The 19,259-nt window shown below is 37.4% G+C and overlaps 2 protein-coding genes across 3 annotated transcripts in view; one reads left to right on the top strand and one right to left on the bottom strand.

Annotated features, from left to right (window-relative positions):
* Window positions 1-4,322, bottom strand: part of lrrc8ab (leucine rich repeat containing 8 VRAC subunit Ab) — a 14,337-nt gene extending 10,015 nt beyond the window's left edge. Inside the window, exons 1-2 of one of the 2 annotated variants that reach the window (XM_008417905.2) lie at window positions 4,203-4,322; window positions 2,657-2,865 (exon numbers count right to left, since the gene is read on the bottom strand). The gene's annotated coding sequence lies outside the window, so the exon portion shown is untranslated. Of the gene's footprint in view, window positions 1-2,053; window positions 2,288-2,656; window positions 2,866-4,202 lie in introns of those variants that run through there. The other variant, XM_008417906.2, reaches the window with a different exon arrangement.
* Window positions 4,323-4,353: 31 nt separating this feature from the next.
* Window positions 4,354-14,089, top strand: hscb (HscB mitochondrial iron-sulfur cluster cochaperone). Its single transcript, XM_008417904.2, has 6 exons — window positions 4,354-4,798; window positions 4,895-4,991; window positions 10,510-10,599; window positions 10,751-10,895; window positions 13,671-13,718; window positions 13,860-14,089. The coding sequence occupies exons 1-6, from the start codon at window positions 4,458-4,460 to the stop codon at window positions 13,952-13,954; spliced, it is 816 nt and encodes a 271-aa protein (XP_008416126.1). The 5' UTR covers window positions 4,354-4,457; the 3' UTR covers window positions 13,955-14,089.
* The last annotated feature ends 5,170 nt before the right edge of the window (window positions 14,090-19,259 follow it).

The following is a 19,259-nucleotide window of genomic DNA, read 5'->3' as shown; positions in this document are numbered from 1 at the left end:
TTTTATCCCTGATGTCCTTACACAGCTCTCTGGTCTTGGGCATTGTGGAGATGCTGGAGTCTGATTGATTGAGTGTGTGGACAGGTGTCTTTTATACAGGTAACGAGTTCAAACAGGTGCAGTTAATACAGGTAATGAGTGGAGAACAGGAGGGCTTCTTAAAGAAGAACTAACATGTCTGTGAGAGCCAAAATTCTTACTGGTTGATAGATGATGAAATACTTATTTCACACAATAAAATGGAAATTAATTATTTAAAAATCATACATTGTATTTTTCTGGATTTTTGTTTTAGATTCCATCACTCACAGTTGAAGAGTACCTATGATAAAAATGACATCTTCTACATGCTTGGCAAGTGGGAAAACCTGAAAAATCAAATACTTGTTCTCCCCACTGTAGGTGCTTTCAATATAAATTAAAGCTATGGAAACAGCCTGTGCCCACTAGAGTTTCAGAGCAGTCTGACTGGTCAGAATGTTATAAAAACAGCAGAGTGTTTTATTAAAAAAACAACAACAAAAATACAAAAATACATGACAATTATAATCAGCAAGAAAGTAAAAAAAAAAAAAAAGAAAAGATTGGTCATATATTAGCATTATGCAAACAGGTTAGCATAATGACAGCATTTCAGTGAAGAAAACATACAGAAAAACTTATCATGCATTCAAAAATATTTTACAAAATGAAAAAAAAGCCATAACCCTATATGTATGCTTTGAATTTCCTTTATGCAAGTTAAAGATTTAGTAAAATCTTGCAACAGCATTTCACAGGTAATGTGGAACTTAACTATAACCAACAGCAGTGCAGGTACTTTCCTTGTTCTGCAGCTAAACAAATGAGTAATAAACATTTTCAACATAAAACTGAACAATAAAGCTAGTATGTTGCTCAGTTAATGTAAGTATTTAGCACTGATGTTGAACACAGATATTAAGCAGCTCCATTACTCTGCTCATTATGGTAGTTAAACAGAGCTCTGATCGTGATTATTCATCACATTTATCCACATGGAGCGGTTTAGAGCCGTCCTCCCATTATGACAAATTGTTAAATCTCCACCTGTTGCAGTTTTTATTACACCTGAGTGGAAGCCTGTCGCAGGGCTGCATAATAAGGAAAATTATACAGCTGGAATATTAGTATTATTGTAATGTTACAGCACAGTTCAACAATTGTAATTATCACTTTTTGAGATTCACGTATTTCAATTTGTTTTCTAGAAATTGTCTAATCACTCTACATTGCCGATTTAATTTAATCACATTTTTATATAACATTCTGCATTTAAATAAAAAAAAAAAACAATTGTCAGTTTTTTTTCAGTAAAGGGAAGATTTAAGATGAAGGTATCGGGCAATAATTTGATTTTCAAGGCAAGTCGGTTCTTGAAGGACAAAATGAAAATGCATTTTTTTACACTAAAAGATTGATTTTAAATAATTATGGCTTCCATATAAACCCCGTCCCCGCATCGTCCCAAAAAAGAAAGAAATCCAGATTATTCTTTTTGTAGGACAATAATGTGATAATGTCTTCTTTATCAAAATCACACAGAAAAGAGAGACACTATTTTGATTAATACGAAATAACTGCTTTGTACTCAAAGAATATTGCAATAGCGGCATCAGCTGTGATAATATTTTTCAAACCTTTCTCTTTCTTCTCCGTCATTTGTTGCTTCTAACTTTTTCTGTAACCTTTAGCATTTGAGGCGCCATCACAGGAGCCAGGTTTCTGGATTACCCTAAAACAAGCCTTACAATGTTTTTTTTTCTAAATTATGTTACTCACTGATCTGTCATTCCTCTTATTATGCAAACATTACATCATAACTGATGCTGCACATGTGAAACGAACTAACCCCACCTAATAGAAAGGTTTTAATCCACTGCTAAGCAGGAATAAATCCTTGATGCATGCAAATTTAATCCACACGGTAAGCGCAGACGTTAAATATGCCCAACGCAAAAGTAGCAAAATGCTGACAAGACATAGATGAAATGCAGAACTGTCTTAGATGGAGATGAAAAACAGAATTACTTACAAATCCAAACTGTGAAGCCCAACAAAGCCATTTATAAAGAAGAGTAGAACTCTCCGCAGCTACCGTCCTTTGTCTCCGCTGTCCATGAAAGCCTGATCCAGCCCTTCGGATCAACCTCTCGCCTCGTGTGACGGCACCACACCCAACATGCACGCTAAAGAAGGCCTTCTTCTAAGAAGACATTCCATTTTGGCGTGTTTAACCCAAACAACGCGAGCGCCAGAGGAGCCACCTCGCTCCCCTCCTCTCTATTCTTAGCCATTTCCGTTAATAATACCCAGAGTATTGTCTGTGGGGGCCTTGAGAAGCACCTCCCTCGACCTTCAGGAGAAGATCCTGTTTACCTTACGGATGCTTCTGTCTCCATCCACTGTCTCTCCGGAATACTCTGCCATCACCCCTTGAACTCCCACCTCCCCCAAATCAAGCACGCGCATGCACACACACACGCACACACACACATAACAAGAATAGGGGCTGGCATTCATCACTGCTTGTACTTTGTCAGGAAACTGTAAAGTCGAGGGGCCGAGGCGCCTAGTGTGATCTTTTGCCAAAAAAGCGAGCACACCCTGGCTTCAGTGCTGAGGAACGTTTACTCACCTAACAGCATCTCAGATGCAGCAACTTGGATGGGTGGATAGATTAAGCAGCACCAGGTCCACCAAGATAATAAAACACTGGCCAGTTCGGAGGTGTTATCTGAGCTCCAGGCCCTGATGATGTCCCGGGTGGAGCAGCCACTCTCTCAGCAGCCAGCAGTCTTCATGGACCATTTCCTTTTTCATCGCCATGCCAGTTCAACGGGAGATCTGAGCAGAAGACATTTTAGGGGATGAAAATGTGGTTCCTGCTATTTTCTAGTTTATGTGAACATGGTAATGCTCAACGGTCCTGATAGAAACATTTATTCAAGCATATATGATGCTTTGAAGAGACATACAGGTTATTTTAATGTTACGAGCCAGGTTTTTTTTTTACTCAAACTCACAAAGTATAAATAAACAAAACAAATAAAGCAAGCTGGACTTAATTTTTCTATTTATTTTTGCTATTTTGGTGGAAATCCCTATATAATCACAACATTATTTCTCTTCTCATCCTACCCTTTGGTAGGATGAGAAGAGAAATGGATGAGAGGATCAGAGTTCTGTGGAGGATGTACATTTGTGTATGTTGAAATTAATTTCCTCCATCTGAGATATTTAATTGCATTCTCTAAGGTTGCCACAGGTTGTTTGAAAACACTACATGGACTTCAGAAAGAAACTATCAAAAGAAAATCTACGGACACTCTTCACGATGTGGATAAATGCGGACTGGAATGACACATTTCGATAATGTCTGGTAATTTGCTATTGACATATTTTCAATCAAGTCAGCAAATTTTTTCGGCGAACTACGAAATAGTGTAAATATCTACGGCAATGCAAGAGGAACACTTAATGTTTACTAATTGTATTAGTGTTTTAATATAGTTTCTTCATGGGTTCATCCGAGTAGTCTCTGGGAGAGACTCTTGTATAGATTCTAGTTTCAGTATAACTAGAATCTGCACTGAAAAATGCACTTAATTCCTCATTAATGTTGATCACATCTCTACTCTTGTGCCAAATTTGTAGTTTTCTTGTTCAATGCCCTCCCAAAACTTCTTGCAAAAAAATGATTACGGAGCTGTTGTTGGTTCAATATTTACTTCATATTGAAAAGAGATATTCCAGTTATCTGTAACTTTTAACGTACTACCTTGCCAAAGAACACAGCTGACGACAGACTGTAAAACAAATTCCTTTTACTTTTCGCCAAAGTAGTTGATCCAGTTATTTACAGAAAGTTAGAGGCAGGTGACTTTTCTTTTGGAATTATTCGATGAAATTACGCGACATTAAAATCTCACCGGTATCCGATAAAGAAAAACACACCTGACCTGCAAGAGATTTACTTTTTGCAAAGATAAAAAAAAAAAAAAACGTATTTGCAATTAAAATACATTGGCAAACAAAGCTACCCCAGCCACTAGCTCATGAGCTACATGCTAGCAGCTCCTTCTGTTTCTACAATCGGAAGTTTGCATTCTGACAATCGCTTTAGCTCATAGGAAATGTGGACTTTTAATCCTAAAATGACGCGGTTGGAATCTGTAACTTACTATGAATGGTGATCCGCATTCGAGCCGAACGTTCAATTTTAATACTATTTATCGCTGACCAAATATGCGCTTGCTAGTTAGCCATCGTCCAAGGCATCTTTGCAACTTTCGTGACTGAAGCGAGCGGTGGCGCTGTGGTGTGCAACCGATTTCGAAGAAGAAACTGTCTTCTTCTGCTTTTCGCTGACAGAGAGATATTTGTTTTGATCCAGAGCTTTTTATTACTTTTTGGTTGACATCATAGCAGCCAACATAATGTTTCACACTAACTGTCTGCTGCGGGTTTCGTCTTCGCTCCGGGCGGCTCGCTGCCTGATGCCGAACCGACGAGCTGCTCCGCAAACTGTTACATGTTCACGTCACTGCATGTCAACATTCCACAAAAAGGACACTGGACACAGGGATGCGAACTTTGGAGGACCAGGTTACCGCACCAATAAGGTCTTTTCGTCGAGGAGTTATTCCACGAGCGAAGCTAAACTTAACTGCTGGAACTGTAAAGAATTTCTTGACAGAACTCCTTCTTTCTTTTGCGACTCATGCAAAGCGATCCAACCCCCCGAGGAAGGGGCGTCCTACTTCAAGATCCTGGACTGGTCAGTGTCGCACGTTGCCTCTTTCCATTTGTCCTACTTGATTGTGTCTCTGTCAGCAAAAATAGTTAAGTTCACCAGCTGTTTCCTTTCTTGCAGTGACTACACATTCACATTGGACACACATAAGCTCCAGAAAAGATACTTGCAGCTTCAGCGGACTCTTCATCCAGACAACTTCAGCCAGAAATCTGTGGTAGGCAGATGATCTTGTAAGGTGCAGGGAGATCAGCTGAGTCAGAGAGAGGCTTTCCTGTGTGAGTCACCCTGTGTGGCTCAGGAAAGCTCAGTCCTCCGGTGTTACTTGTTCTGTTTTCCTGTTGGCCAGTTTAATATACATTTACTTAGGCAATAACTCTATTTTAATAGCAAAAATATTCAAAATATAAGTAATGTCAACAGCATGTTTTAAATAAAATGTTGATAAATAGGATGAGAAGCAAATATGTTTTATAATAATATCAATGACTATCAATATCAGTCGCTTCATTATATCCTAAAATCACAAAGTATTGTTTTGGGTATTTGTTTTGTCATTATTTTTTTTTATATCTCTTGCTCTACAGTCTATCGTAAAACGATTTAATCTTTTGCTATGACCTAATTAAATAAACCCAGTGTGGGAGGAGATTACCACTTAAATGCAGAACAATCCAATTTTATGACATCATCGTTGGCAATGTTAAGTTGGACTAATAACATGCAAAACACTGGGAAACACATATACAATCTGGAATTTAACATATTGATTGTATTTTGGAATACAAAATGGTGCTGCACCATTTTTTGCCATTGGTGAGCCTCGACTTCTGCGACTGAATCATTTATTTACTTTCACAGAAAGAATGACATTTTCAACACTGTGTTGTTTTTTTTAATGGATAATTAAGTCCTGGTTTAAATACTCCATAAAGTGTGGTTGGCTGAATTGGCCCCAAGGTCAAACATGAGAAAAAACATTGAATATTTCTTTTTGTGTCTTCATAAAAAATTGGAGGCTACAGTAGTCTTAAATATCTCTGTTCAATGTTGTATCCACATTAGTAGAATCTGAAAATCAAAGCAATCTATATTTTGGACTGGAGATCATTAAATGTAATGCGTCCATTCATGGTGTATGCAGAAGCAAGTGCAACCTCACACCGATTCACACCCAAGAACACAGTCCAAGCAGAAAGACCCCAGGTCAGGATTCAAACGACCTTTCTTGCTGCAAGGCAAAAGTTCTACCATCATTTTGCAGGCTACAAAATAATCTATCCAGATTATTTAAAAACAGTGGAAAAGCCCTTTGACTTAATGACGAACTGGAATCCATGACTTTGGTGTATCTTCTTGCAGTTCCTACACCATAGCATTCACAATATGTTTGTAAAAAAAAAGAAAATGTTGTCTTTTTTTTATTATTGCTTATTCCACAGCCTGATGGTGTAGCAATCTGAGTACTGAGCAGTGCAGTCCATAATCTATATGATTGATGTGCATTTCAGTTCAACTGTAGATCTGTGTTATCAACGTCCGCAGACTTTGATGGATAGGGTCACAGATAAAATATATTCCTAATAATATGCAAGGCGGGACTTTAAAATAATAAATAGAATAAATAAATAAACGGTTTCATGACTATCTAATATCTATCTAAATAGTTTACCTAAAAAGACAGTGTTTCCTCTAATAAGCTAAAAAATAAACTATGCAAAGAATGATCCATGGCATCAAAAATTAAACAACAAAAACAAAAGAAAAATGGTCTCTACAAGTTTTTTCCCATTGTACTTTGATTTCATTGCTTGTTTTACTCCTCCTGTTAGAGTAGATCTGTGGTTATAGCCGATTCACTTGAATAATTTAAAGGGCAAAATATTGGCTCACATTATTCAAAAGAGCTGTTAAAGCTAGAAGGTCTGCTTGGTCAAGTGAGAAAAAGAGACTCGGTAGGCAAAAAAATATATATATTTTAGAACTAGAGCATCTGAACAGCTTAAAAGACTCTTCTAAGAAAAGAGCTCTGTCTTCTGAGAGGGGTTTAACTTTAAGTGGGCATCATTTGAAAGGGGCACGATTTGAAGATGGTCTATTGCAGAGCATTACCAAAAGAAGCATACAGCAGATAAATCGCTAAAATCATTTCCATAACCCTCAATTTGAACACAGAATGTGAAAATATACAAAGCCTGGCAAAAATATGTATGCCTCTTCATTTTCTTTTTACATTTGGTCATGTTACAGCCATTTCAGTTCAGTTTATTTATACAGCACCAATTCACATCTCAAGGCACTTCATCAAAATAACCCATCAGTTTATATACAGAAATGCGTCTTTTGCTTCATTCAGATGGATTCAAAGTCAATTAGATTCTAGTTATCAAACAATGCAGTCAAGATCAGTTTATTACTCAAATTAGTCAAATATGTTTCCTCCCTTCTGCTCCTGATGAGCATGTAGTGACAGTGGACAACAATCCCTCTCGCAGAGCATTTCTTATAGGCTGTAAAAGGCTTGACACAACAGAGTATGTTCACTTTCCAGCAGGCAACATACAGCCACAGCTACAGTGCAGTTGTTTTGATCATAGCATGTTAGAATGGTGCAGTAAAAGTCCACATGTAAATCCAATTGAAAATTTTTTGCTAGGTTTGCAGATTCCTGTTTACCGATGGCCTCTGTTCAATCTGATTGAACTTTGGCTGCTTTGCAAAGAAGAGTGAAAAAAAAAAAAAATCATTGCTGGACGAGGAAAGCTGATGGATACCTACTAAACAACTTGCATTTTGATCCCAGCTACATGTTGTTGACTCAGGTGGACTGAATAAAAGCACACACAGCCATATGCTTATTTTTATTAAAAAAAAAAAAAAAACATGCATCATTTTCCTTTTACTTAACTGTTATGCAGTGCTTTGTGTTTGTCAATAACATTAAGTCTAAATAAAATCCAGTGAAGTTTGTGGTTGTTGCATGACAAAATGTGGAAAAATTAAAGGTTATGAATAATTTTGCAGGACATTATCGCCACAGACTTAAGACTTAATGTTTTCTATAAAATGGCATCATTATAAACCTTTATATAGCATGTAGGAGCAATAACAAAACAGCTATTATTTCTATAAGACTCTTTGAGAAATAATTTAAAGAACAAATCATAAAAAAAGACTCGAAAATATGCTTAAAGTCATCACCCAAGTTATCTTATAGGGTAAGCATTTTCAGATCTATTAATTAATTTTTCTTTACAAAAATGCTTCGTTTAGTATTGTTCATGTTTTACAGAAAATGTCCTATTTAGATTTAATTAAGCTTTATGCTGCCAAATAGGAGCTCTGATGAAACTGGAATGGGATTATTTGGATTTAATAGTCTTTAATTACTATTTGATCTTTGTTTAAGGATTGCATGCAATTATTCACAGCCAACATCAAAGACGTGAGGATACTTTGTTACTTAGAAGCAGGATAATATAAAATAATGCTGTCTTGTCTTAAGGTTAATTAAAAAATATACATTTTATAAGAACAAAAAAATTCTTGTAGTTATGAAGTCCAGCTCCCAAAGTGTTAATAGACTCTCTCTCCTGTTATCACCCATTGTCAGAGCATCCAGCGTAAATCTGTTGTCCTCTGCATATCGGAGGTCAGGTCGTCGGGGGTAACAGGTTCAGGAAAGAAACGCAGACACCCTTTTCCCCGGCAACTCTCTCCTTCTCCACATGTTGGATCTCAAGCTGTTCCCAGACCAGAAGGGGATATATAGTGGAGCTCTTGGCTGCCCCCAGGGTCTCCTCCGAGTGAGACGTGGCCAGAAAACCTCCAACAGGAGCAGCTCAGGAGGCATCCTAATCAGATGCCTCCACCACCTCCACTGACTCCTTTCAATGCAGAGGCACATCACCTGTACACTATATTGTAGCACATACTAATTCCCCCAGCTGTTATTATAGACTTATAACAGATAGGAGATATATACCCCTTCATTTGTTGACCCACATGTGGCCTCTAAAAAATTCCTCTGCAATAAGACTATTGATTGTTTTGCTAGAATAAACACAGATCTATCCGTGTTTATTTCTTACTTAACCTTCTTTTGCCAGAATAGGGAGAAAAATTCAACATAGTTTTTCACCTACCATTTTGTCTTTACAAGCCAACATGCTATGATTGGATAAACAATGAGAAAAGATGATTAAACGTAATCAACAATTGTCACTGTTGATTTACATGCTGATTATTTTCCTTATTAGTCATTATGCTGTTTTCCTGCTGAGGGCGGCTGCTACTTAAATGGAGTGTTTTGTCACATGTTGAGGATGAGATTGGCTGTTTGTGTCACTGGAGCTACATGGCCCTGAACAGTTGTTGGCAGCCGTTTTGTGTAAAAGGATTCAAGTAAACGGATCATTTTGCAGAAGCATAATGTTTAAAAATTCAACCAATCCCACATTTAGAAATAAATGATGCCACACTTCTAGGCACATCTAGCAACTCTTATGAAATAAACGTGACTGAATTATTGAAGACATTAGAATTTGTGCTTTAGGTTTTGTTCTGGTTCATGAAGTGTTGATTTAGCTATCCATGACTCTCCCCCAGTTATGGATAACTAAATCCACAGATTTAATTATTCATGCCTTTTGCCCTATTATCTTACACAGTTTCACCTGGCCTTTCCAGAAAGTTCCACTTTTTTTCTTGTGAATACTTTCCCACAATTCTTTGGGCTCATGAAGATTCTGGGGAATGTAAAATGGCCTTTTGTGTTCTTTATGGTCAGCAGTGGTTTTCACTGTGGATTTCCTATATAGAGGTGATTTTTGCCCATTCTCTTTCATGTTTTAGAATAATGAATAGTGACAATAGCTTTTTCTACAAAGTGGTTCTTTTTGGTACATTTTCACATTATCTAGAGTTTTCTATGGATATCCATATGAAAAAGTAAGCAGATGTTTTTAAAAAAGTAATCCAAGTCCAAGGACAGAGAGGAGATCATCTTCTTTCTGATAAAGACGACCAGATGCTTTTATATTCTCGCATGAAATTAAACTAGGAAACAGCAGAATGTGTGGTGACATATCAAAGACATATAAAACCCAACTTGTCCAATATTATCTTTACTCTTTTATTTCTCACCCCCTCTTATCATTTTTTTTATTAACTAGGCATCTCCTTGCCTCTGGGGTCTTAAACCTATACACAAAGAAGCTCATTACTTTTACAAGGTTACAAGGCAGCCGCCTACTCCATTGGTTATTACTACTGGAAAAGATTCACGCTACAAGCCCATGGGCTAGAGCGTGAGACTATTGATTTTCACTAGAGCTGACAGACCCGATAGCTGCAAAATGTGCTAAGATATACCAAGCATTTCCTACATATTTTTCTCCCCATCTCATGTCAAGAGATCTCATATCAAACTCACACTTACACCCATTGTAGAGCCCCAAACCACAAGACTACAAAAGACAATGTATGTCATGCATCTAATTGTTAGCATCGCCAAGGATTTGGTGTTTGGCAGTGGTGTAGATCAGGCAATGTGGTAAAGTAGCTCCTATGTTGTTCTGTTCTGTCAAAGTTTAATGTTTTTCACTCTGCACTGAGATTGTTATTTATTTCAGATAAAAAACATGATTGATGTTATTAAGTGTAGATATTTTTACATTTTTAATGACTAAATATAACCTGTGTTGCTTAATTGAACTGAATTGAATCTTTTGCAGAAAGAACAGGAGTATTCAGAAAGCCAGTCTGCCCTCGTGAACAAAGCTTACAAGACTTTGCTGAAGCCGTTGAGTCGTGGTCTTTACATGGTGAGTGTAAATCTCTTCCTCATCTTCCAATAAGTAGTTAATTTTATGAACGTACGCTCTGATCGTCTCACCGCTTGTTTATTACAACTTTACAACTAAGCATTTATTTAGAAGAGCAGTGAGTTTGATGGACTTCCTTTGTGCGTTGCAGCTGGAGCTTGAGGGCATGCATCTGAAGGAGGGTACTGACTCTGTAGCTGACTCACACTTCCTAATGGAGTTGATGGAGATCAATGAAGCCCTGGAGGAAGCCCAGACTCCTGAAGAAGTCAATAAGATCGGCCAAGACACAAAAGGTAGAGGTTTACACTCCTAAGCTCTGCTGATTGTCATAAAGTTGCAAGAAGGAGCACATGATAAAAAGGAAAAGTGTAACCTGCTTATATCCCTCAGATATGAAATGATGTTAAATTTTCCTGATATTTTCTTGCTAATGATGTTAGCAAAGGACAAAACATATGAGATGACAGGGATGCTGGATCTAAATGTCTCTCTCACAGTGTAGTGGGTGGTTTTGAGGACTAAGGTTTTAATTTTACTAACACTTTTCCTCTGGGGAATTGTAAAACACTTCTTAGTAACATCAGGACCGGTGTACAGCAGGGATGTCCAACTCCAGTCCTCAAAGCCTCGGCATGTCCCGCCGGTTTTAAATGTGGCCCTGCTCCACCTGAAGTAATTCAAAGGACTCCTCAGCATGTCATCAACTTCTGCAGGAGCCTGATAATGAACCACCATTTGATTCAGGTGTGTTGAACCATAGGATGGTATAAAACATGAAAGATGCCGGCCTATGAGGATTGGCTTTCGTGACACTAGTTTATAATCCCACACAGTTTGGAAAAGTCTGAAATATAATTCAAGTATTTCTCAAGGATGACTAAGCATGGCAGAAAATTAAAGTAGATAGTTGAATTTCTAGACTTTATTCCTTCTATCCAGTGGTGATTGCAGGTGGCTATTCTAGAAATATCCACATAAATCCACGATGACATTTTGGATATTTTTATGCTTTATAAATGGCAACGAAATACTTTGGAAATTTGTGTGTTGAGAAGTGTGTAGGAGTCCTAAATGTAACAATGTCCTTCACAAGTAAGAAGAAATGTGATGACCTGCTCTCTCTTATTGTCATTCCATCACTCAGCCATGTCTGCTGTCGGATCGACACGTGGGTGTCAAACATTTCACTGATGAAACCATTTTCATTTCTAACCTTTTCTGAGCTGCGTTCTGATGGTTCTTCAATTATGTGTTAAGTATCACTCTTCAGCTCCAATAAGAGCTTTTCCAAATATAGCCTCTTCTGGCTTCAAAAGCATCAAGGTGGTGACTGCCAAATAAGGAAAATGAAACTTCCAAAAGGCAGCCCACATACCAGTTGGTGATGCCTCACTGTGCTACATCCTGGTCCTACTTATAGTCTGAGTCAAGTCCAATGATATCATCTAAAAATAATCTGTAGATTTGAGTTTATTACAGAAGCAACATGTCAACCAATAAAAATTACACAATAAAAGCTGTTGTTTTGGCAGCCCTACCTGAAAGGGTCTGCATTGTTTAATCTGTTTCCTATTATTTTGACAGTTTTATTATTGTTAAAAAATAATTATATTATAAATATTATTTTTAGTACAGTAGTTGTTAAAAACAACTGAGCTTTACAAAAGTTGAACAGAGGGAGTATAAAATAAAGAAATACTTACTTTCAGTTCATAACCATCCTGCATTATTCATTGCTTAAGGAGCACAAGCAAAACAAATAAATCCAATCAACCAAATGTGATGTATGTGAAACTGATGTTGTGAAATGTGTCCTTAATTTGAAACTGGATGTGAAACTGACTGCTTGACTTCCTGATTAATTTGAGCTAATAATTATCTCACTGAGAACATTAAAATCAAAATCTTATGGACTCAGTTGATACATAAATATGTAAAAAAAAAAATACAAAAACCAATAAAAAGGTGATGTGATGACACAATTATTGCATCCCCTCCTGACCTACTTGACCCCTGTGAGTTACACACCCTTGATCCTAATATACATGCACTATTCCAACCAGTGGTGCCTCAAAAGTGACAGCTACGGTTTAAACACATGAAAGGATTTATAAATAGTTAGCAAAAAAACTGAAACCATATGTGAACCATTAGACAATGGAGAAAAATTACCTGGTTTAATTGTCAAACTAAAAGTTCAGCCTAGGCTTTAAGACCCGAATACAATGAACATATCTGATATCATACAGCAGCTGCTCCATAAACCCGAGGGGAGAAACTAAAAAGACTGTTTCCTTAGTGCTTAAAACGTGATCTAGGAACACGTAGAAGAGTTTTTTCACTGATCTAAGAGCTACAACTGAGAACAATTATGGTGTTTTGTCTAAATGGAGATCTGAACCTAGAGAAACTCTGTTCTTCTGAGACATGGAGCATGGTCGTATGGCTTGTTGGCAAGGAAACAAGGAAGTTGGTGCATTTTCATTCATCAGTAAATATTATGAAGTTCATGCCACAGCTGATGATTGTGTCTCAACTCTTACCACGACACAGTTCAGTTTCAGTTTTAATCGCTTGACATTTCCGTCGTGGTTGTATTTGAAAAGTTTCCATGTCTGATTTTTGGTGATGCCTACAAAGGAAAACCAAAAGTCACCTCAGCTTAGACCGTACCATGCAATTCAAAAAGCTACTTCATGACATCTTAGCCATGACTGCACCAGCTCGCTTGAGTTGTGCCAATTTGACAGACAGGAAACATTCATGTTTTTTGAATGGTTTTATCAAAGTCTAGTCTATTCTTTCTAAGAAGATTTAAACAGATTTACTTCTGCAGTTTTAATTTGATATACTTAGCAATTTGCTCCACCGATGAGTTTTACGCTGCATATTTTAAACTGTGTTAACAAGGCGCCTGTCTTTGATTCTTACAAACATGGTTTGTTACTTCAAATAAAGCAGGGAGGCTCGTGTGCTGTTGGGTGTGTAGGAATGAAAAGCAACAGACTGAAAATGCCTCGTCTTATTAGCACATGCAGAATTGGAACTTGTCTTCTTCTCCCCTGCAGGGAAACTCGCAGACTTGACGGAGCTGATAGATGCTGCCCTTCATGAAGGTATTATGATCAGATCTTCTTGCGAAAACATGATGTATTCCTCACACTTGAATATTTTGTTTGCGTTTTGATCTTTGCACAATCTCTTCTTTGTTACTGAGAGAGCAATTGATTGAGCTTTCTGATTTTGTTTTTGAACAGGGAAGCTTGACACAGCCAAGGAACTGCTCACACAAATGAAATACTATGCAAACATTGAAGAAAAGGTCAAAGCAAAGCTTTCAGATTTTATGTAATGTTTTCCCTCTATTTAATGTTTAATGCCCTCTTTTAAAGCTTTGTTTTAAATTGCATAAACTATTGCATATTAATGTCATTATATTATTTTATGTTTACAGTGGTAGAATAAAAGTGGATTGTATTCGGCCTAATTATTGTGTATTTAATCCTAAACTAGTCGTTTTTAAGTTAAAAACAGAATAAATCCATGGCTCTAATTACATGCATACATTATCTCCCTGGAATGTCGCTAATTTCACAAACCTAATCATATCCTCTTGTACCTAATGTGTCATCAAATGAGACAGAGATCTATAATTGGCGCTGATTTAAATGCTGCTCTGTGTTTATATGATTATCCTGCCTATCAGTTCAGCGTTTCATCATGTGGAACACACACAGATGCAGACGCAGGGCTCTTGCTTAGTTCTCCATGTTACCTTTAGGGGGAGACATAGCACCTTGACAACCGTCCTGCAGGAGAGCATCAGACTTTGCACTAACAGAATATGAGACCTGACTAGAGGGAGGTCCTTAATTGAGGTAGACAAGGTCTTGAATTATTAATGGTGGCTTCATATGTAGCATTAATGCTATGATAATCAGGAGAACCGCACTGAATGAAGATAACTCAATGAGCCCAAACATCTGTGGTCCTCGTAATTTAGAACTCATAAACTGAAGGGGATTTCTATCGTGCATTAAGGCTCGCAGCACACTGATAGATGCATCAAAACAGAAATCCATCCATCCTCTCATTTAATTTTCTTCTTATTTTTTTCAATACCAGTGATGAACAAAACTCATAAAACACAATTACCTACAAATAGAAGCTCAAATCATATCAGGGCCTTTGATCTGAGGAACTCTCCTGAAATATGAGACGTCTTGCATATTCTGACAGCTTGGGGTTAACCTTTAGATTACATATCGAGTATTATTCTGTGGTTAAAGGCTTCACACTGGCGGTGTTTAACATTGTTTTCGTCTTGCTGGAAACTCAACCTGACTGCCTGTTTATTATGCCCGGAACAACAATGTCATATGTTTGACTCTGGTGTTGCTTTTTTTAATTACGGAGCAGCAGTAACCTTAATATACTTGGATAGACAGTGAATTAAACGGGGGCCTCTCCCACCACAAGGAGACTAAAAGACCTATTCATTATTCATGTCGTTATCGGAAGGCATCTTCGGTGGCTTTAAATTAATGAGAAAATGTGATCGAACAACAGTGAGGCCACTGCTGTCTCCCACAACTCTTTGAAATTGAGTTTGAAAGAGACGAAATGGGGAAAAACTCACTACAGCTGAGCTGTGAAATTGACTTGGATGGGAAATCTTGGCAATTGAACTCGGTACATGGGACCACCTCGCAGCTTCTGGAATGACTTAGGTCAACATCAGGCAGACTAAACAAATTACAGCTGCTGCTGTAGAATTTGAAGTCACGGTTGACTGGGTTGTTTCACCTGCTTCACACAGGTAATCGGGATGCCAACTTTTAAAACGTTTTGGTTATTACAAGTGATTTAATTGTTCAGAAAAGTAGTAGAACTAACAGATGAGAGTGAGTTGTTTAGACCACTGTTAAGGATGTTTTAAAAGCCTCCTAAGTATTATTAATACATCTAAACAAAAGGAATAACTTGCAAAAAGGTGAGAGTTACTATTACTTTCCTTGCAATAAAAATTTTGTGATTCATTCCTGAAAATTCACTCTAACTTAATTGTCAGCTTTTTATAAAGAATATCCATATGGAGCTTTACAAATGGATTGACATTAAGTAAAATGCAAAATGAATAATTGTTCAAAAACTCAAGGGATACTTTTTATAGATTCAGATCACAGCTGGTACAATCTTTTACTTTTTACTCAACATGGCCTTTGCTTTCTCAGAAACTGAAATAAATCAAACTGAATAAGCAAACTGAAAAGACATGAACAGTTTTTTTTCCCACAGCAGTTCATCATCAGCATAGAGCTTTACTCAAACAGTTTTAATATTTTGACCAACATTTTTCAAAAGTTATAAAACAGTGACTGACACATGTGGAACGCCTTTGACAAACATTAGTCTGATGAACGGTCACTGCAGCGCACAATCTGATTAGAACCTAAAATATAGTTTGAAACCCAGTCAACAGTTTAGTCTGAGAAGCTCATATCTTAGTCTGTAACATAAAACAATGTGAGCGACCAACTAAACAAAAAGGCCGTCCAACCTTATGACTCATCACCTCAGATAAATCACCTAATTAAACATCCAAAAACCATAAAATTATGAGAACGGTTTGGGTTCTGTTAAACCAATGAAGGCTTTTCCAGAGATTATCAAAGGATCCAAATAAAATTTAAGGACCATTTGTTCCCCAATAAAATGTATACAGTATAAATAATCATTTTTTTTAAGTTGACATTGTTTTATCTTTTCTATCATTAAGAAATGTTTCATTTGAACGAAGACAGATTTTTAATCATTTCTCGGCTGTAATTGAAACCTCAGTAATCGGAGGACTGCAAAACTTGGATTTTTAGCTTGGATTGGCTTCACTCCTCTCTCTGAAGTCAGTGTTATGTAAGTGAACGCATTCAAGAGTGGAGTTAACTTTTTTCTTTGAATCTTTAACTCAGCAGTGCTGTTTTCTTTTTTACGTGATGAACTTGAAGTGAGGGCACATCATCTTGAAACCATTGAGCAGACTGCTCCATCTAGGAGTGGACGAAAAATGTATAAACATTGCAAGTCATGGTTAAATTTATTCATATTCCAGAAGAAATGTTATGATTTGATTACTAAAATAAATACATTCTTAAATAGCATTCTAATGTAATGAGATGCCTCTTGATCACCTTGATTTCATTCACACCTTTTTGTTTTTATTGGTGACGCACAGTATGAATAGAAAAAAGGCTGTGTTTAATGCATTGAATTGATGCAGGGTTCAATATTTTCTCCAGGGCTTATAAGGTAATAATCATGAAAAAGATTAAAACTTTCACCTTAATTTGGTTCTTAAATGTTATTAGAACATTCCCTCATTGCTTAGTGATTCAAGGCATCCTCACTGTCTATTCGGTTAGGTTCAGGTGTACAAAGTCAAATAAAAGCAGTTAAACTGCCTCACAAAGCCCAAGATAACCAGAAAAATAAGCCTTATTAGCACTGTGGTCTGAGGCTCTGAGCTCACGTTAGCAGTACAGCCTTCATCGTTGCCCGGGGCAGGACCTGCTACCGTGGTAACTCAGCAGGCTGGTATGACAGACAGATGTAAATTGAACAGGACTTCTTTACACGCTACAGCTGCTGGAGAAAAATCATGCCACTTACCAGGGCTCCGAAGTTCACACATTACTAAGCTTCACTTTACAAAGGATGTGCATGTTTTATGAGACAATTTGGAAGGCTTTTACATTAAAGTTTTGTAAAGGATCAAAGCCTTCCTCAAAATGTATACTATGGCACAAATTGCATTGTTTCGTTTTATCTGAGACTGACAGTTAAATAAAAACAAAAGCACAAAAGCTATTAGGAAATAAGCAGTACAAAGGAACTGCTATTGTTACAATTACCACCTCCTGAACCAAACGGTATTTACAGCTTTCCTGACGAAAATGAAGCGTAGCAAATTATGCTCAAATGCAAACAGAGCTTCCAGAAGATGGAATAAACAGCGTCCCCCTTTGGGAGAAATAACCATAGGAGATAAGAGAAGCTAATAAGGGCAAAGCTGTGTCATCAGAAAAGTGTTTCCCAGTCACTGCAGCCTGAGGACAGGAGCTGCAGCATCTAACTTAGAAAGCTGCAGCAGTCTCACTCCAGAAAGGATTTAACAACATCCATGTAAGAAGCATTCAAAATCTAGATTTAATTTTCATACATGCATGCAATGTTTTAGATTCAATGCACGTTACATATGAGTTCACAGTAGGATTCTAGATTTTCATTTTGCAAAAGACAGTTATAACATGAGACTGCTGTTCCCTGTGGATCTACATCCTGTTATAACCAGCATTCTTCCTGCAGAATTACATTGTTTTGTTGTTTTTTCTGATTTTCTGTTTCCCCACCAGTGTATGGAGAAGCTCAGCACAGTGGGACAGAAATCCAGCCACCAACCAGCACATTAATGTAAATGCAAATGCATTTTATACATCTGCCAACACAGTTTTCTCCAGCTAGCAAATGCAGGCATGGTTTTGGGATTATCACCAGAAACAATGTCAGCTCAAGAAATAGTGCTGTAGTTGTTTTTTTATTTCAGAAAAGAAATTGCAATTCTTTATTCAAATAAAGATGGTGAACATTGGTCTTGCTGGTAAATATTCTTATTTTTATCACTGACCTAGATTGTAATGCATCTTTAAATGAAAATATTATTATTAAGCTTTTATCAACAATCCTGGCGAGATTTCAAAGTGGTTCAACCTCCAAAATGCTTTCATGTTACAGACCAGCTTGTTAAAATTTTTACCTGAGTAAATTAAATGTTTCAATAATGTTATTTTCAAGTGACTACTTGGTTTTATGCTGCATTTAGTTGTTATGGACATCAGGCAATAAAGCTGGAAGTGACATCACATTTGTGATGAGAGCGTCACAAAGCAAGTCAGAAAACACTACTATTAGCAGCACAAGCCTGTAACAACCTATTTCTATCCATACACCACTGAAGAGCTACTATCCAGCAATTTTTAGATGCATTCCCACTTCTGCACACCTGAATCAAATGAATGGCCTCTGCTGAGCTAAAATATGCTGATGAGCCTTTAGATTCAGGAGCGTTGGAGAAGGGAGGGATCTTAAAGTTGCAGGATAGTAGATCTCGAGAGATAGACTTGGGCGCCGCAGCTCTACTCATGCAACTTTTGGACGCATGCCTGCTCCAACACACCCGAGTCCAATGAATGGGTAATGACCAGGTCTTTGCAACACTTGCTGACATCCCAAGATGGTAATTCACCATTTTGATTCAGTTGTGAAGGAGCAGGAATGCTTCCAAAAGTTGCAGGACAGTGGAGCTCAAGGACTGAGTTGCAGATCCCTGGCTTATCCCTGTACTTTCACTTCATACTGTAGAATTGAATTTGGGGGCACTCTTGGTGTTTTGTTTTTTTATTGCGAACTTGGAAAATCCGACTTCCAATTATAAACAGTAGGCAGCATCATTGTAGACATATGTAGTTCAGGGTTTGTCCAATGTCGCTGCTTAGCCTCATGGCACACTATAGATAACTGATTGAATGAAAACATGCATTCCCTCATTCACAGCAGTTATGTTGATTTTATGCAGCTGAGGCTATAAGCAAGCAACATAGAAG

Source organism: Poecilia reticulata, linkage group LG9, assembly GCF_000633615.1.
Source record: "Poecilia reticulata strain Guanapo linkage group LG9, Guppy_female_1.0+MT, whole genome shotgun sequence".
Classification (NCBI taxonomy): domain Eukaryota; kingdom Metazoa; phylum Chordata; class Actinopteri; order Cyprinodontiformes; family Poeciliidae; genus Poecilia; species Poecilia reticulata.
This window is presented reverse-complemented; position numbering and strand designations above follow the sequence as displayed.